Source organism: Ambystoma mexicanum, chromosome 12, assembly GCF_040938575.1.
Source record: "Ambystoma mexicanum isolate Mex_15411 chromosome 12, UKY_AmexF1_1, whole genome shotgun sequence".
NCBI classification, from domain to species: Eukaryota; Metazoa; Chordata; class Amphibia; order Caudata; family Ambystomatidae; genus Ambystoma; species Ambystoma mexicanum.
Genome location: NC_090936.1, coordinates 895,792,479 through 895,813,292, shown reverse-complemented (window position 1 = coordinate 895,813,292; position 20,814 = coordinate 895,792,479). Strand labels below are relative to the sequence as shown.

Below are 20,814 nucleotides of genomic sequence, written 5' to 3'. Positions count from 1 at the left end.
AGGCCAATAGCGCTCATCAATGTAGACGCTAAGATTTACACAAAAATCCTAGCCAATAGGCTGGGGGGGCTCCTCGCGGACCTGATACATCAGGACCAGGCGGGTTTTATAAAGGGAAGGCAGACAGTGGATAATATAAGGAGGGTGGCACACCTAGAGGAAAAGGCGGGAAAAACTCACCCGGGCGGTCCTAATATCTCTGGACACTGAAAAAGCATTCGACCGGGTAGAGCGGTCATTCCTTTTTAAGGTTATGGAAAAAATGGGACTTGGAGGCGCCTACTTGCAGATGGTCAAGGCAAACTACGAGGGGCCCCGAGCGAGAGTGGTAGTGAACGGCACGACATCGAGACCGTTCCAACTCCAAAGAGGCACGAAACCGGGATGCCCCCTCTCGCCCGTGCTCTACGCAATCTATTTAGAACCCCTTCTACAGGCCATTCGGGAGTCGGAGGGAATACAGGGAATCCCATTTGGGGGCAGGCAGCATAAAGTCGCGGCCTTTGCCGACGACATGCTGCTCGCCCTGACTAACCCCATGGAATCAAGCAGGCAGAGTAGACTGTTACTCGAGGAATTTGGGGAAACGTCCGGATTACGCATAAACATGAACAAATCCGAGCTGATGGACCTGACGCTGGAGAAAGAGGAGAGGGAAGAGCTAAAAAGACTAATACCATTCGCATGGCGGTCTGGGGGGGGGGGATCACATACTTGGGAGTAAGGATTACCCTGGCTCTCACAGCATGGTTTGCAGCAAATTACCCCCCTAATGAAAAGTATTAAAAAAGACCTCCACAGGTGGAGTCGTCTCCGGATCTCCTGGCTTGGGAGGCTCGTGGCGATAAAAATGGTCACACTGCCGAGGATGCTCTACCTATTTCAAGCCATCCCCCAAAATGTTGCAGCAAGCTTCTTCAGGGAGCTCCAAGCGGTAACAAACGAATGTATTTGGGAGGGGAAAAGAGCAAGGATAAGCAGGCAGCAACTCATGGCCCCGAGGAAAGAAGGGGGACTAGCCCTCCCTAATTTCCGTCAATACTACGAGGCAACCCAGCTAAGGGTCATTAGGGAATGGCTCCATGAGGGGGAAGAATAACACTGGGTTAAAATGGACAGGGCCGTCACAAAGCATGACCTAGGGGAGGTCCTTTGGCTACCTAAGCAGCACCGACCAAAACACATGTACGAGAGCTCCATCACTAAATTAGTGGCGGACAACTGGGATAGGCTGGTCAAACGCAAAGAAATCACAACCTACCCGTCCTCCTTCACACCTATATCCAATAACAAAGAGTTCACTCCCGGGCTGGAGAGGGGGGCATTCAGGAATTGGCGGGAAGGTGGTTGCCAGAGAATGAAAGACATGTTCATAGGGTGGAAAATCAGCACCTTTATGGACTGCAAAAGGGACTTCGCCCTGGGGGAGGGCGAGAGACTGAGATATTCCCAACTGTGCCACTGGCTTCTCCACCCCACAAATAAGGAGGCGGCCACTAGATCTCCGACCCCCTTCGAAAAATTCTTAATGACTAATGACGCCTCGAAAGGGCTAATCTCGCAGCTGTACAAGATTCTAGACGAAGCTGTTCCGAAGGCGCAGTGGGCATATATGGGAAGATGGGAACACATACTGGGCAGGGACATAGAGAAGAGGGAATGGGAGAAACTTTGGAGGAAAATCCCCAAACTAGCGAGAGCCTCACAAACCTAGGAAGCCTGGTACAAAATACTCTATGGGTGGCATTATACTCCAGCCCGCCTGCGCAGGTTATACCCGGAGACAACGGGAATCTGCTGGAGAGGCTGTGGGCAGGAGGGCACAGCGGAACATATCTGATAGAGGTGCCCAAAGATAGACCCATTCTGGAAGGAAATCCGTCAAGCACAAGAACAGGTGTTCAGATCAGGGGGGAACACGCCCCCGTAATGAACCCTCTTGGGCTTCTGGCACGAGGAAGCGGCAGAAGAGCCGAGAGGCAGAGAAAGAGCGCGGGCGATGCTTACTATAGCCGGAATGACAATTATAGCCCAGAGGTGGAAAAGCTCCGACATTCCGACATTCCAGGACTGGCTGCGCAAAGCGTGGGAAATCGTGGCAATGGAATGGGCCACATATGCAATGAACAATGTAATGCAGAACTTTGCAGGCGAGTGGGGGGGGTGGGGGGTGAGTGTTAACTTTTCTCAGAGACGACTTCAGGATCGGATGGCGTCCGCAACATTTAAGACTGTTAGATCTGCAATGATCCCGAAGAGACACAATGAAATTACAGGAAACAACGAAGAACCCTAGGCAGCACAGTGGGAAGCGGGGAGGACGTGGGGGGAGGGTGGGAGTTATGGGGAATATTATGTCTGTTGAAAAATATAATAAAAAGAATTTTAAAAAAAAAGAAAATCGAGAGTGAAATCGTGAGGGTGGGGATACAATAGAGAGTTTATACATAATGAATATATAGAAACTCCTCGCCGTATATTGGCCGGGATATAATTCTTGCCTCTGTGTCTTTAATAGAATCAGGACTACACTGCGCTGTAAGCATGGGCAATCATCATTCTATGGCAAGACAGGAAGCAACCATTATGCTTGTTCAAAGCCCTCTACCACTCTATTGGTTATTTTGGCGACTGGCTTAAAATAAAAAATCTTAAATGTTGCTTCAGAAGACCAGTCGGCGGATTTCATAATGTCTTGTAGTAACACTCATGCAGCGATGGCTCTAGATGCCATTGCTCCTCTTAAAGAATGCGCGCCAAATCTGGATAGATCTATGCCTGCCCAATACATTACCACTATGACCCATCTGGCTATTGTGGCTGTAGCTACGGCTTCCTACGCGCTATAAGCAGCTGGGTCACTCTTACCATTCTAATGTTGGTTGCTGCTAGCTCATAATCTTTTATGCACTGCGCTACATATCTTATTTTCTGGAAAGTATGGGTAGGAAATGATCTTTGAATCATATTTTGTTCTCTTCACAATGCTGAAGGCTGTGCCTTCTGGGTAAAATATTTTTTGATCTATTTCTAATGCCTTGACATCCGATAATCTCCTACACGCCACTAAGCAGAACAGCATCGCTAGCTTCCCTGATAACCGAGGCCGTGAGAGACTGTTCTCTGGCCAGCTGAGAAACAGCGGAAATACTTCTCCGACGTCCGAGAGTACTGTGTATTTGGGCTCTGGTGGCTTCTTAAGCTTAACTCCTTTAAGAAGACGAATGACCGTGGGGTGTTCACCTACGGGCTTCCCATCTAACCTGTCATGCCCTGCTGATATAGCTGAACCATAAACTCGGAGAGTCCCGTAAGCACACCCATCGTGAAATCTGTCGGCCAGGAAATGGAGAACCTGCACTAGAGGGGCTGAAACGGGATGAACACTGCATTCTGTGCACCATCTGGACTAGTGGTCCCAAGCGGCGCCATAGCTCTGGATGGTGGAGTGCGCCCAGAAGTCTCTAATGCAGTCAGTGGCGAGCGGCAAAATGCCTGGCAATTCCCATCTTTTCCTGAAACCCTGCAAGATATTAGGCGGAGATTGCCTCCTTCTATAAGAGGGTGAGATTGGCTGTCCGGGCTGAGCAGAAGGTCCTAACGGTGGGGAATCATCCTCGGGAAAATTCAGAAGAAAGTTCCATCGCTACTGGAAACCAGGCTTGGGACTTCCACAATCTGATTATTATCACTAGCTCCGCTGATTCTCTGCAGACTTGCTAAGACTCTCATTAGCATGACAAACTGCGGAGATGCATAATGAACTGCTCCGCTCCACTGAGGTAAAAGGGCATCTCTCCCCACTGCTCCCGGGTCTATCCTCCAGCTGAAGTACTTGGGAGTCTGAGCGTTCAACCTGGATGTAAATAGATCAGTGTCTATGGGACCCCAAACCTCTTGCAACCGTGTGAAAACCTGTGGGAGAAGCTTCCAGTCGCTGAAGTCCACGAGATATTGTGAGTTCCAGTCTGCTACGATGTTCTGCTCTCCCGGTAAGTATTCTGCTGATATCGTTATAAAATGCTATAGGCAGTGATGCCAAAAAACATTTTGGATTTGGTCCCGCCTAAATTGTTTATATAACGGACTGCTGAAATGTTGTCCATTTTGAGTAAGACAAAGCAGTTGGCCCTGTCTTTGGTAAAAACACGCACTGCAAAGGACCCTGCAAGAAGCTTGTGACAATTTATGTGTAACCGTACCTCCTCTGCTGACCATTTCCCTCTTGTCTCTATAACACTGCATCTGGCTCCCAGCCACCCATGCTTGCATCTGACTCAATGATTATATCTGGAGTGTCGCCAAAGACTGTGAAAGTCCTGTCTCGTTGTACTGAGCCATGGTGCTTGATCTGTCTGGCAAAGCCAGCTTCTGGGGACTATCAGCCTGTGCAGTGGCTGTGAGCAATTACAGTTATTATTTACCCTTTTATCTTTTATTTATTTGTTATGCTGTTTGAGGCTTTATACTTCGGTATATGCCGGGAGAGCGATGTGCACTCTCTCAGGAACATTAGCGGGGAAAAATCAGTTAGGGGACCCATTGGATGTCGGGAAGGCAACACGCCGCCCGATCCCCTGGGTCCTACTGCCTTCCTCCTTCGTCGGCGCTGCTATGCGCTGTCTTTTATGCTGGAGAGGCGTGTATAAACAGAGAGCTGGGCCGGCAACCTACCCACAGTGCTTTTCGCTCGTGGCTCCGGCCCAGACTCTCTGAGGAGATTGTGAAAGGGAAACCTTGCTCAAAAGAGCCTTTCAGAAATAATACAGGCGCGTGCGAATGCAATAAGAAACTGCATGACATGCAAAAAAGAATCAATATATACACTTAGCTAATCGCCAGTGGTAGCGCTGATTGCTAATCACGACATATGCTATCGAACATAAGTATGACCAAATTCACTTATCTGTTGAATCTGCAGCTTAAATGAAAGAGGAAAGGACCCGGGTCTGAAGCTACTTGTGCTGGCCCTGGGCTCTGATAGGTGGAAGGAAGGAGCCTCAGGACTACCAAACACTAGAGGCAATTGGGGATTAGTAGTTTTTAGTTGAACTTTTTTGGAACTCTAAACTATTACACTTTTCTTTGGATTTCAAGAATGAAACAAAAATGTTGAGTTTAAACGTTCAAAATTCGAAACGCTGTGAGTTGCAGTATTAAAGAAAGTGCAGCATAATGCTCGCCTCCTGTCTTGCCATAGAATTGTGGATTGTGTTCTGCAAACAAGAGCGGGCCACCAGCACTAAAAACACAAAAGCCAGCAATAACTCAGTAAGGACCATCATAACCACCAGGTGACAGGAAGCCTTATAGTAGGGTTCCAGGTACACAGAAAGAAAAACGGTAAAGCATAATTAACGGGCATCTACCATGCAATTACCCTGCTGTATAACTTGCCTGCAAAACCAGCTGGTCAACAAGTCTTAATCTCTTGTGTATGTGATCGTTTTATTTCAAATTCATCTCTTCTCTGTCACCACAGGGATTTAGATGGCAATTGTATCCTTGTCCCACACCATAGTCAGAGAGGGGCGAGTGGGTTTTACTCTGCAAATATCTGGCAGACGCAGGGGGTTTTAATTCAGCAAAGTCTCACCCTCTCCCATCACCTGGCCTCTCTGCCTTCCATTTCTTTCATGGGCTGCCTCAATAATGACAGACAGTTCAACAACATGGAGCCAGTGCATAATTAACATGAGCCTTTAGTGTTGCGATTGTTATCGGGAGGATTGGCTCGGGAGGATATCCCAGGGGCAACGTGCTCGCCTTGGAAGCAAGACGACACAGAGCAACACAGGTTCGATCTCCAGGTCCGTGCTTAGGGACCTCTGGGTATTGAGCGCGTCATACATATCATATCATATCTTGTTTCACTTCTACCTCGGTGGAATAAATGTTTTAAGAACTTTGAATAAATGTTTTAACAACAATTAATTTTTTTTTTCTTTTTTTCCACCTAAACTTATTTTACTGAAATCAAAGACTTTGGGAATTTCCAAGCTTTGCAACTGCTTCGTGGGTCCTTAGGAAACACGTTCCAAAGTCCATCCCCATGCAGCGATAGAAAGACATCCTTACTTCCCAAAAGGGACCAAAATGTGCAAACTTTATAGTTGTGAAACACCTTCCCAAGTACACTGGACAGCAAAAGGCGCCAAAACCAAATCTTAAACCAAGAAAACGATGCTACCCCCTCTGTAACACTACACTACACAAACAAAGTCTACTTTTTACTTTAAGCCCTTACATTGCGCAATTTTCTCCAAAAATGCCAACAACCGTGAAGACTTAAAATACATCAAGCCTGATACAATTTCTAAATTAGCATGCAATGAAGGTCTGAGCAACTTCTACAGCTCTGAAGACTTCATTTGTTGTTTGGAAAACACCCCCTCCCCCCACCTTTACTCTTTTAAGAAACATTTGTCGTTTAGGAAGTGTTCGCTAATTTGTGGTAGATGGCATAACGGGAACAAATCTGTATTTTATATTTAGCAACACCTTCAAGGTAATTTCTAAATCTTATAAGATAAGTATAATATCAATAAAACTTTCCTACTCGCCTCCCTATAGTTGGGGTCTGCCAGTGGATGGGAAGAACTAAAAGGACTCTGCTTAGTGTTATCCATGAACTGAGCTACTTAGATAAGTCTGCACCTCCAGGTGCTGTGAATTGGCAGTTGTCGAGAACATCTCTCCATGTTCCACTTCCCCTTGCTTCAAGGTTAAGTGTGTGGTGTACAGGACAGAAACGTTTTATTTAAACTCATGCTTCCTGTAACTTTTAAGAGGGACCCGATTTTCGTCACCACGACTCACTTTTTTTGCAATTGAAAAATCACGCTGCTTAATGTATTTCAAATGGCAGTTAAAGTACTTAGCTTAAGACCAGACATAGTTCAGACCGTCAGATAGTGAAATCAGCATCCGGAGCATATAAACAAGAGATTATGGCAGCAAAGTCTTTTTCCCTGCAAAAACAGATTAATATTGCTGATAATCGACCTAAGGCACTTTTCTCTGCAAATGTTTTTTTTACTAACCCCGAGTGTATCAATGCTGGATTGCCAGCCTCTACTCAAATGTCCAACAAGCTTAATATGTTTTTTTCTGGATAAAATAAATATCAGAAATAGCATTGACGCTCTGCCTAATGTTTCTGAATCTGGACCAGTGTATAACAATGCTAAGTTGGATTCAAAAGGTTTATGCCCCAAATTTACATTAAAAAAGTTAGTATTGTGGAAATTGTTGATTTGTTAGCTAAATTGAAGCCCACCAACTTTGTGTATGATGCCATTCCTTGTAACCAACAGGTTGTACGCACAATATTTTGTTGTTTATGGGTCTATGATATAGACGGGTAAGTATAACATGGTATATGGAAATCATAGACTACCTCCTTCTCCTGTATTTCGAAAGTTATTAGACCCAGCCCGGCTATGCAATGTTGACCTAAATGTCAACTGGCAAAGACCAGACTCAAAACTTAATGTTTTCTAAAGGAAACCATAATTTTATATATTTTAACAAAAGGTTTCCTTCATTCAGAGTGTATCATTAAAAAATGTAACACAATATGATTTACAAATTCACATATAACAGGTACTTGCATTCTTCATGGGTTAGTGTACAAAACAAACAGCATTTTTCTTGTGCCATAGAATCATTGGTTCTCCAAAAAACAAATATTCTAGAGTTTCACTTGGTTCCTGAACATTTTAATACAGAGCAAACAAAGTTCGGAGAGAGGGGCACAATCACAGTATAATATCTTATTGAATTCTATTACTCATAGATAACCTATTCTAGTACATCACATTTATTTATGGTTATAGAACTTTTTAAGGGGCCTAGCCCTTCTTATACACTGTGACCCGGTCTCTTCACTGCCTTTCCTCATCTCTGCTGGGTTGTAAATGTCTGTTACCCCCATACACTGAGTTTGAAATGGATGTTTAAAAAATGTTGTGTCGACGCACTGTGTTTCGTTCTATTATTCCAAGGTAAACCCCATCCTTAGCAGGTTTCCCCAATGATTTCACAGGGCATTTGTCAGGACAAAGAGTGGTTGTTTCTTACAGTGATCCTTAATCTTCTAACCCCACATTATTAGGACAATCTTGTTCAGTAGACAAAAACAGGGAGATACTTCTTATTTGAAAGCCGCTTATTCAGGCCGATATTTCTTTCTCTTGTTCTCTATGGGCCGCAATTTGATGATGTAACTGTGGCGAGATCTCAATTAGGGAAAGCCAAATTCCCTGGAAAAATTCAGGCGACCAGTCTCCTTTGTCACAGTGCGATCCATATTTAGCAGATAGAATTGCTGTCGCTCAGTGCTGGTACTGTGCAGTACCAGCACTGAGAGACAGCATTTCTATCTGCTAAAGAAGGATCACACTGTCCATCAAACCTATATCTGGCAACAGCATTCTGCATGCAAGGAGTAAACATCCCCAACACATTACCAACAATATACCATACAGTAATGTTCTTAAGATCAAGCGCAATTGTACCCAAAATCAAGAATTTGAGAAGCATGCAAAAATAGCAATAGAAACATTTTTTAAAAAGGAGGATATGAAAGCAAACGTGACTGAAGCATTCAACAAAACCAAATACAGAACTAGGACAGAACTATTACAAAACAAACCGAAAACAAAAACCGACTACTGGTAATCAGAAACTCGGGGTTTATCAGAACCTACAGTTCGGAATCAAAAACATTAAGAAAAATATTGACAAGACACTGGTCTTTACTATTACTAGATACAGATTTAGCACCATACTTGGATGATACTCCATGCATCACCTTCCGCAGAGTGAAAAATTTCAAGCAAATATTATGCTCCTCACATTTTAAAAAAAATAAGAAAACAAGAGTGAGAACCCAGTTGTGGCAACAAACCAAATTAACAGGAAACTACAAATGTGGCAAATGTACACTATGCACATTTTCAGATAATGGCAAAACAACCATCAAGATGCCAAACGGTCAAGAACATCGGATCAAAGACTTTATAAATTGTAACACCAAATATGTAGTTTATGCCATCAAATGTTTATGCTCAAAGAAATACATTGGAAGCACAATACGCCTCCTAAAATTCAGAATTGCAGAACACGTAAGGGCAATCAAAAATCGAGACTCAAGATATTCAATAGGACAGCATTTTCAACAAGAACATGCACAAGACCAAATCAATGGCATCAAATACTTTGGATTGGAACATATGTTTGTTTTATTCATTTTTTGTGCACGCCAGACCCAGGGGTAGCAGGGCGCAGAGACAAGAAAATGCGAGACTTACAAGGTTACATCATAGCACAGTGTACATTAGAAATTACAGTAGGGTCAAAAGGTTGCCTCATAGCACAGTGTACATTAGAAATTACAGTACGGTCCCACAAATAATTACAAAATATACAAGTTCAAGTAGGTCAATCAGAATTCCAGCTATATGGAATGAAGGTCTAGTGATAAATATCAGTAGGAGGTAGCAAGCCACCAAGAGGTGGCAATATAGAAAAATGTTAAAGACAACGACAGGCCACCTGGATCTGCCTTATGCATAGCTGTGTCACAGGATTACATTTTGACACAGAAATTGGTCATTTCCTGTAACCAAAAGAGCTGTAAATATCGTGTGTATATTATGTTCATGAAAGGATGTTCAGATATAGTAGAAAAGATGACACTTTCTGTTCTCCAATTATTACTATTACTCATCACGAGCCTAACCAATAATTATTATACTCATTGTTATACTCGTAAATGGATTTGTGCAATTGGTCTATTATGCAACACTTGAGATACATACACCAGATATTAGGAAAACATACACAATAAATCAGCATAGACATGGACATGCCCAAAGAATATACATCAATCTGATAGAAAGCAAACCCAATACAAGATGGCAACGAACGTGAGGAAGCAGCCCGCGATAAGCAACGCGTCAGCGTCACGCATAAATAACAGCTATTTTAGGATTTGCAAACAGGTTATCATGCTGACAAATTCACGCGACTAGAACCGAAAGGATGAAAATATCACAAGGTAAGAAAATATTAGCAGATTATAGCCACACCAGAAAGTAGAAACCAAAAGGTAGATTAGAGCTCCAGAATATACAATTTCTTTCTTTTTCATACTAGGTACGAGTTCGAACAAAATCAAAATAGAAAAATGGTCACAAGCAGTAATCCGAAGCTCCGTGTACACAAAGTACAAGGAGCAAACAAGTGAGTCTCTTTAAGATAATCTTGCACAATCCATAATAATACACATAATGTTAGAAAGAGTGAGCATATTGCAAAAACCAGTATAACAAATACTTATAATGTAGCACATCAATATGTTTATTTTATGTCTCTTGTTCCCAAACGTTTAGATTACAACCTTGAAACCCCACCTGAAGAATCATTAAAAATAATGGTGAACCACGTGGTGAGGGAACACAAATAAATGCAACATTTTATATTATTCATGACAACAATAGAAAATTGGAAATAGGATCATCTTATTCAAGTGCAGTATTGAATATACAAATGAGATTAATCATTGATTGAATGAATGAATAAATTACAGACAAGAACATGCAAATTACAATAAATATCAGATTGATCGGAGTATTACAAAATTGTATCAAATTGAAAATCGTCAATAAAAAAAAAGATTGGAGCGCTCAATTCAGGATACCTGTAAATTGTCTTCATTCAGCATCATTTTATTGTGCAGCCTCAATAACAACAAGTATCCAATTTGTGTGTCCCCACAATAACAGGTGTAAAAATCACTGAGGAAACTCGCCATCAGTTGTCTAAAGGCTGCACCATCAGTGTTTTATGGTAATCATCTTGCATGTTAAGGTAACAGTGCTGTTTATACCTAAACACACTAAACGATAAATGGAGGAATGGTACGTTTCACTACGTTAGTTGACTTCTCAAATACTTACAATAAAACAGTGGAAATCACGGACTTTGAAATGTAAAAGTGTTTCCACTCGGACCTTGTATTTCACATTATAATGTGGAGCACGACAAATGCATTTGTATTCTATGTACTTTGGTAGTCTGCCTCAAACATTAAGTAGATATGCATTCTTGGTTGTGCTTGTTTGCCCTTTTGAGAGTGATCCATACTTATTTGCTGAAAAGGCTTCAGTAAACTACACTGTGTATTATCAGATTCATTGATCGTATTGTTTACTGCTTTACAATCAGATTAAATGAATGGTGTGAACTAGTTTAGCATTTGAAAAGGACTCAAATCCTGACTTTCCCACTTGCTCATGGTCACATTTCTCCACATCACCATGACTTAAATTCCTTATCTGCAAAAATTGGCATCACTAAGAAATAACTTAAGTATGCACTACACAAAAAGACCCACTCATGGGTGGGTTATTAGAAACGACAATGGTTTCAGCATTTAATAACATGCTCTATTTACATAGCACATATTACAGACTGAAATATTGCTAATCACTCGTGGAAGCATCAGTGGCGATATATACAGATAATATTAATAATACTATACACTTTTTTTCTAGATTTTACAAGTTGTTCCTGAACAGGCACCTCGCATCAGAGCTTGGGGTGCGGACTAGGTGGGAAGCAGACTTGGGCAGGAAGCTCACTGATACAGAATGGGCAAGCAAGGATACTGTTATACTCAAAAAAAGGCTTCAAGAAACGCCAGATTCAAACTCGCTCAACGATTTGCCACACAAAGAGCATACATAAACCCTCAAGATATCCCAGTTTCAGGGAGTGGATAGGCAGTGTGGCCCCAGGAGTGCAGAGGAAAATGTAGATATGCTCCATATGTTGTGGACTTGCCCAGTGATCGGGAGCTATTGGCCGGGGGTGGGGGGTGTCATGAATAGGGTAGCCAGAGGTGGAATAGATATGCATGCATGGCCCCTGTAAGCCTGTTTATTGGAGTTGTTCCTGTGCAGACGAGGGGCAGCACATCTCACAAAAATGATAGACCTCCCCTGCGTGCAAGTCAAGTGCAGGATAGCGATGGCTTGGAAGTCGGCAGACGGCCCATGCTTTGAAGCATGGTGGGGGAATTTCAGACTGCAGAAATGGGCGTTGGTAGAGATGGTGGTATGGCACCAATCGGTGTATAGGCGATTGAAGGAGATCCGTGCGGATGTAGCATCTTGGAACACTCTAAAGTAGGTAATTTGCCCCCTTGGACAAGACGCCCACATTGGAATAAAACCTTGCAGATCCAGCTTCACCTTATTGTTATCCAAGGAGGGGGGGGGACAGAGGTTATGGGGCATTACCTGTGGTATAATGCATTACTTACGCGATTTCTGGGTTTGAAACTGCACGAGAAGGCACTGTTTGAAAGTTGTTGGGTTCTAGGAAGCTAGGCTTGCATATGACCATAATGCTGAGGAATTCATTGAACATGTCCGGATTTTTTGTATTTTGTTATATATCCTCATGTAACTGCAGTGGCCAGTAAATGAATAAATTTATAATTATTTCTTTATTTTTATTTTTTTTAAAAGAATAGAAAATACAATATTTGGTTTTGCCTTAGAGGTGCCATGCACATTTCTGGGTAGGAAGCATTAAAATATGCGATTGTCATACTAACCTATACTGCACCCATCATGTCCAAAACGTGGCAAATTGTGATCTACCAGGTTGCCGCCAGAGCTTATCAGTCTGTGAATATGGAAGAGGAGGGTGGGGAGTGAGAAGAGGGAGGAAAGGAGGATTAGCCAACAGGCACACAAGTTGAGTAGGAGGAAAAAGATGCGGGTTGGGGAGAGGCTACTATGGATGTGGTAGTAGGGATGCGTGTTCTTAACTGCAATTAGTTAGCCCTAAGGGTGAGAGAAGGTTTCAGGAAAGTGCACCTCTGTTTAAAGCAAAGGTTTTACTATGATAATATCTAGACCAGAGTATGTATGGTACTATATGTAGTTGGGTGTGTGGTTGCGTGATGGTCTCCACCAGATCAGTGTTTAAGAATCAGTCCCTTTATCAGGAGAGGGACCTGGGTTTGCCAAGCCATCTGTTAGATGTGTCAGCGCTAAGAGTTAGACTTGTACAGGAGAATGAATGGGGAAAACGTGAGGTGAGCAGTAAAATACTAATTGACTTGAGTTCCAACGTATTAAGTGCCTAAACCTGAAAGCTTGGTATAATTCCCCTTACCTTTTAAGATAGTTGATTAATGAAGACAAGGATTGTAATGTCCTGTTATGGTGGGAATGCACAAACATTGGAACATTTATTTGGCTCATGAGCGGTTGTTATAATTAGTTATTTATATGCGCTTAATACCCAGAGGTTTTTAAGCGCGGACCCGGGGATCGAACTTGTGTTGCTCAGCGCTGTCTTGCTTGCAAGATGAGCGTGTTGGACTTGAACTATCCTCCCGAGACAGGTAAAGGGCATTATCTGAAAAAAACTAGTTGTAGAGCCCATACTTTAGTTTTTTTGTAAAATATACAATATGACATGTATACAAATATAGAATATAGATACAGTGAGGAAGGCTTGTGCATGAATAGGTATATCATGGGAATCTCAGCTGTGGATTTCAGTGATATGTGATGGTGTACATTTTATCATACTAGTATTAGTACAGTAAGAAGGTGTGAACAGGATGGGTAGGAGGTTTGTACTTTATTGTGAATAGCATAATTGTTTTATGAGCTATCTTCTGCAAATGTTAGACAATACAATGGAATATATGAAGGCACAATTTAGATTGTGCAAGACATTAGCAGGTGGCATAGTGTTTGCAGTTTTTGTAGGGCGCGGCACAATGCGTATGTATTCACTTGTAGTTAGCTTTGACACATATTAGAAACACCATGTAGTTACACAGAATAAGCAACAAATGTATTTACGTTGTGGTTGCCAGAGGTTAAAGATAGGTTGACATAGCTTGTATCTAGCAGTAGTGTAGGGAGTAGGGTTCTTGGAGATGAGCTTGTATGTAGGTAATGGAGGTAAACATGTGAGATAGAGTCAGTGAAGCGTTGGGGCGAGAGGAGGTCTGGGGGCTGGTGTAGCAAGAGTTCCATCATGTTGGAATTGAAGAAAGGTTGCGGTTGCGAAAGGATGCAAATTAGGCCTCCCGTAGAGCTGCAGCTCTGTTTAGTTGATTCAGAGATGAGTCACCCTTTCCATCCCCCAGAGAGACGTGATGCTGGCAAGGTCACAGGCAACCGAGCTGTGGTGATAACAGTTAATTGGGTCCAGCTGCAGGGCTCAGCTGAGCTGGGAAGGGAATGTTGAGTCGAGGGGAGGAAGGGCCGGGATGTGCCTTTGAAGGTTAAATGTGTGTGAAAAGGGCATGGGGTTTTGTGATGCCAATAGGCCTGATGAGGATTTAGAGCACTAAGGGTGGTCATCCCATTTGTAGGCGATGCACTCAAGGGGATTAATAAATAAGTGAAATTCAAACAGAACAGTTATGCCCTGAAAGCGCTCTCCCTGGGCACCTAGGTTCTTAGAGAGATAAGGGAGGAGACGTGCTAGGGGCGTACCGTGATTTGGGATGGGAGGAGCAGAGGGGATGCCAATAAATTCATTTATAAGGTCAGGAGGCTGTCTGTGCGTGCCACAGTGTCTGGTATAATGAGGAGACCAATTGTATTAGCAAAGCAGAGTTGGCCTCGCTTTTCCCACTTTGATCAGGTACCGATTGAGGGGTGCACATCACGTGGCAATAAAGAATGTTTATTCAGCAACTAAATATAATATGACAACAATGTACCTGGTAGTCAACCAATTCTTATGTTTCATAGTGATGATGTAGTAAGTTATGCATTTAGGGGAATGTGTTTTAGATAACGTGGGACCAATAGGGTAATGGGCTATAAGGGACAATTAGATTTGTGTGTAATTTGCTGTTTTCCGATATAAAAAGATGTAACTTGTTTGGGTGGAGTGAGCTCTGTGTTAGTTCGGTTCTACCACATCATCTCATACTTTTGCATGTAATACACCTTTGTTTTTCTTGCACACAGTGCCTGGATTACTTGGCCTACTTGGAATTATTTTTATCCTTTGGGTCAATCACCCTACAATGGTTAACATTCACCCTTCAATGGTTAACAATCAGAAACAAGCGTGGATTCCAACAAGACATTTCCAAGGAACATATGACAGACAACAGAAATTAAGCCTGAGTTGGCATGAGGTCACTCAGTGCCACATGATGAAATTAAGCCTGTTGTCGATAAGGGCCCCATCTACAATTAATGTTATCTAGGACCCCCCTAGCATCCTTCCCCAACTGCCAGAGAGTTATCTGAAGTACAGGGGGTTGATAATGGAGACATGAGGGACTCTTACAAACGTGGGCCACAAAACAAATAATTGGGCTCTACCAAACTTCCCGACCTCCCTCTGTTGTCACACTCCTTCCCTCTCCACAAACTTGAAGAATACAGAGATAACGTTGCAGCTTACATATTCCATTAGTGTGATGTCATAGCAGGCGTGTGCATAATTTATAAGCATCTTCATGCACTAATAGAATCCTAGGTCATCTATGCACAGGCTGGCTATAGTTCAATTTAAAAGTGCCATGTCCTAGAACTTGGCACTCTTCTTGTTAGATGGGTACACTGCGCTGATTGTTGGGCACATCTCAGAAATCACCTGTTCCACCTATTTTGCTGACTTAACTACTGTCTTGAAGAAGAGGGTCTACAAGAAGTTTATTTCCCTTGCTCTCTTACTCATACAAAATATGAGAGGTCGGTACCATAGAGCACTCTGTCCCCTAGATTAATTGTGCAACAGACTCTCAAGTCTCTTAACTGTCATTTACTTGATAGGTTTCCACAGAAAAAAAAAGTAAAACATATTGATAGAATACTAATTCTGTATAAAAATGCAGCTTCTAAAATTGAGGGGTAAAAAGGGCATAAACCCCTCTTTCTATTGTACAAAATTATCTTCATCATTGCATCAATACAATTAAAAAAAGTCAAACTTAAAACAAAGTTTTGGGTGCCCGATATAAAAGAAGCATTATAGAATGGCGAGTTTTCACTCCATAGCGAATACACACTGGTCATAAAAGGCGAACAGTACTTATGAGAGATCCTGCACTGCCAGATTGCTAAGAAGGCATAACCGGACCTCCTATTCATATTTTACCTTGACTACACAACCCACATTAATGCGTAGTTTTAAATTGGCTTCTGTGTCTCACAAAACAAAATGCTGGTCTAATATTGAACTTTCCATAGAAATGCATTGGACTGTGTAATGATTATGGCGGCACAGCTGGAAATTTGGCATTTTTGCTTCACTGAAAATTAGTGCTGGACACTCCAAATGAAGGTCACTTAAATGCTATGGACTGTAGGCGGTAAGACAATCAATGCATTATCTTTTCAAAGATAAACACAGTAATGACACAGGAAAATGTGGCAGGTCTAGTTAAAGCAGCGGTGTCAAACATAAGGCCCAAAGGCCAAATCAGGCACTGATGTTCCTTCCACCAGATTGCCACACACAGTATAAGCTGCAGGGGAACATGCACTTGTAGTGCGTGTGTGAAAATGAGCTAAACAACATGGTGCCGGGGCACGGCCATTTTGGACAGTCACTTCCAAACCGCAATGAAAGTCTACGTTTTTGCGAGCTCAGTTAGAAGGCAGACATGATTTCTGCAATGGTTGTGATATTGTAGCATGAAGCAGATGAGCTCACCATGGAGGAAATGTATTGTATTGTTTGCTCAAGGACGAGCCGAGAGGGGAGTCAGCGATGTGCAGGTGCATTGATAAGGGGTGCTGGGAACGAGAGGGCAAGAGACGAGGTAGGGTTTTCCAGTGTCTGGATTTTTCCACTCTTGCCTCCCATGCTTGCGGTCGGTCCTTTGGCCGGGACGGTCTGCAACTTATGAGGGGTGGGGATTCGTCCCCATAAGAAGAGACGTGCAATACCCATGAGTTAACAGAGAATTGGATCACCCGAGTGTTGGAAGTCTCGCTGAGAGGGAGGACGCTCCGCTCCAGACCCCGTTAGTTGATGCATGATCTCTTTGCCTACCTGCCTCGGGACTGGGTAGTGTTGTCGTGGCCGAGATTAAGCTTTTTCCTACAACTGCACTAACTGATGTATACGTATGGTCTTCATGCTTGTGCATGTATTCATGTATAACCAGTTCCATTTATTTCGTAGTAATATGTATACTTATGGAATGTGAATAAAAAGCCTGTAAAGATCCAATTATTTTCCAACTAATGGGATAAGTGTACATCATTGCCTTCCTGAGTCCAAGAACTTTTAGTCCATGGAAAAGGGTAAGTTCTGCAGTCATTACATGTGTCTGAAAAGCAAAACATAACTGAAAGAGGATATCAAAGACAAGGCTGCAGAGGCTTTGGTTTCACTAACTGAAGAGAAAGGCACTGTCATCAGTAGCAGATTTTCTGCAGAACACCCAGGTTGCAAAACACCACTATACTAAAAGCAAAACTATCTAAAAGAATGGGAAATTAAAGTGCAGTAAACAATGCCTATAAAGAGTCATCATCCCACTTAACAGCTCTATTTTTTTAAGCAAAATCCAAACATTTTCTGCAGTTATCTCAAAAAGACTGCCACAATTGATGAAAAAAATAATGTAATTATTCTGACCTTGCCAAGATAGACAAAATTCCCTTACCTATCACAAGTGCCTGGAACATGCTGTTACCAGGGCGCCATATCTTAAACCTGTTCAATAGCCAACAGTAAGTTCATGCTACAATTATTATTAAACTACCAGACCACGTACCTTCAGAGTGCACCTCAACATTGCGGTACAGCCTAACTGTGCACTCCTGCTTAAAAAAATTGTATTCAAAACTTGAACTAACATCATAACATGTAACTAAAAATGCAGCTCTTCCAAAACAATCTAACTCCATCAGCACTCTGTGTATTTACGCTTGATGACTTTGCTTGCTTGCACATATTTGCGGTAGAACTTTACACAACACCACTTTATAAATACAGCAGCTGCAATTCTTTATTTTTATCGTGTTCATTTTCGCAGTCCCTGGTCTCTTGCGTGGTCCACAAGAGATTCAATGGAATCCAAACCAGCCAACTGTCTGAATTTGACACCCCTGAGTTAAAGCATAATAGACAACTGTTAGGTAACATGTTTTATTAGATTACTGTGAGATACATAGCCATTGCTCATTTCAAACAGTAGAGTGAAATTCATTTTTAAGAAGAAACATTAAAATGCTAGTCAAAGCATGTATTTCTAAATTAGTCTACAGCCAAATGAGGTACAGACGGAGAGAGACGCTGCTCTACAATGTATTTTCACTATATTTACTAGCTTTCCAGTTCCACGACTGTGAAATAAACCAAAAAATTAGAACGTGATGCTATTCCAAAACGAAACCCGCTCTCCCAGGAATGACCACACATAAAACAAAGATGGAAGTGTTATGGGACAATGTAACGAAATGAACCTTCTTTTATACAGTAACCTTTAAATTAATCCCTGCCTGCAGCCTTTAGAGTTTAGCTCACCCGGAGAATGCTCCTTGATTGATATGAGTTGCTATCTAGCCTAATCAAGGAGACAAGTTGCAGCATCCCAAAAATTGTGCGATGCATCACAGTCTACATCCACCACTACTACCATCATTTGAAGGATGCTTTAACTCACTTTCATCCCTACCCCCACAAGCACTAAAACCAAAGGTTCAGCTTCAATGTATCAACATTCCAAATATCTGACACCACTCTCATTGGAGACTCGACTTGCGAGGAGATGGTTTACATTAAACTCTGTGTATGTCAAGGGTATATACATAATAAGCAAAAAAGAACAAAAAGGTAGAAAGTGAATACTTTTATTTGGAAGGACGCGCGATGACAAGAGAAAACTGCTCTATCCCGGACTTTATAGCAAACTACAGAGTGTAATTTGAGATGTCTATTCTGCAAGTGTGATGAAACTTATAACACCTGCCTGTTCAAGATGAGTCAAGAACGCATGCATCAGCGATGCGGAATACACATTAATCTTAGACCCCGTACCAGGATCTTAAGCAATGGCAGGCATCGGTACTTCTACCAACTATGCAACAATCGCATCCGTGGCAGCCGACGACCTGCTCTGCTTCCCGGGACTGCCCCGGGAGAGCGAGGGTGGATCTGGACTATCAACCCTGCAGCAGTCACATACATGGATTGTTACGAAGGTCCGACAAAAACCACCATTTAATCTGTTTTCTTTACACACCCACTGTCACTAAGAAGGAAGTCCTGGAGTTACCTTTCCAGTAGCAGGGGTCGCCATGTTGCTAACTAGTGTTTATGATGACGTCTCTCACTTCATTCACGTGCTTCACAACACGGGCCACCCCGCCAGCCGTTGACAGTGTATGTGGGAGGAACCGAGTAGTAAGCGGCAGCCATTTTAAGATCAGGCGCTGTTTTGATTAACTTTGAATGGTAACTCATACATACCACCACCGCTAGCAGCAATCTAGCGAATTCGATTTTGCCTAGCACATGGAAAAGGCTGCTTCCAACTGCCAACTCCAATGTAGTATGGTATAAGTTCGATCCCATTTGAACTCCCTTTTAGCTTCCCAAAGTAGATCTTACTAGTGAGGTGGCCATCTTGAACAATATATTTCCGATTCTATGTCAATACCTGAGACTCGGATTACGCTTTCTTCTTCCTTTACTTCACTCTAGCATCATAAAAAACAAACAATAAACATAAACCAATGCAAAGAATTACATTTCACATGGAACAGCCTTCTTTTGTAGTGTATTTATGAGAAGTTGTAATTTTAACATGTGATTATTTCCCCATTCTTTGAGCCCATAACCCTGCCTTGCTTTCTCCCTTTTTGATGCTCTGTCAGCAGTTAACTTAATATTAATGTTAAAGGTGTGTCGGATGTCACATGTATCAAGGGAGACCGAAGTCACGTGCTAGGGGCGGACCGGAAATAATAAAGTCATCACCGGAACTGTGTAGTAAAAAGGCAGTCTGGCATTATGCTCTACACCTGCTGGTTGTGTTTTATTTTCTGTGCATATTACCATCGGCCCAGGCAAGCCAACGTATGCTGCCGAGCTGTCCCGCACCACCGGAGACCTAGGCACACTCCAACAGAAGGATATGGTATGTCGGGGTCTTAGATTATCAACATAGATTGCCCGGCGTTATTGCCAGTATCGCATGCTGGTGAAGTTACGGAGAAATACCCCTTGCTCCGTGAAACATGTATCTAAAACAGGAGGAGAACCTCCCTCTTCACTTGTGGTTGCAGCGCCACAAAAATGAGTTATTCAAACAATGGTTGTAGTTGTATTTGGTGCATTCCAATATTTATTGGGTAAATTGACATTGCTTGATAATGTCTAAGTAGATTGCCCTTTGTGAGACACGTGTTTCGGTAAACTAATGCCTTTTTCAATCAGGGCCAGTCATAATTTCAAATTTCTTCAGTTTATAGTATGGCTATTACCGCATCGGCCGACGAGAGGAGACAGACAGCAGATGTTGTGCGGTGGGATTAAACCCTAAAATCATGCGGTAATAGCTGTACTATAAACTGAGGAAATTTGAAATTATGACTGGCCCTGATTGAAAAAGGCATTAGTTTGCCGAAACACATGTCTCACAAAGGGCAATCTACTTAGACATTATCAAGCAATGTCAATTTACCCAATAAATATTGGAATGCACTAAGTACAACTACAACCATTGTTTGAATAACACATTTTTGTGGCGCTGCAACCACAAGTGAAGAAGGAGATTTTCCTCCTGTTTTGGAT

General features: G+C 42.4%; 1 protein-coding gene across 3 annotated transcripts in view; it reads right to left on the bottom strand.

The window, feature by feature from the left end:
* Window positions 1-19,626, bottom strand: part of TBC1D15 (TBC1 domain family member 15) — a 1,818,951-nt gene extending 1,799,325 nt beyond the window's left edge. Inside the window, exon 1 of one of the 3 annotated variants that reach the window (XM_069629387.1) lies at window positions 19,489-19,626. In XM_069629387.1, coding sequence (XP_069485488.1) covers window positions 19,489-19,593 — 105 coding nt within the window. In that variant the 5' untranslated portion in view covers window positions 19,594-19,626. Of the gene's footprint in view, window positions 1-19,294; window positions 19,454-19,488 lie in introns of those variants that run through there. The other 2 variants (XM_069629388.1, XM_069629389.1) reach the window with 2 other exon arrangements.
* Window positions 19,627-20,814: the final 1,188 nt, after the last annotated feature.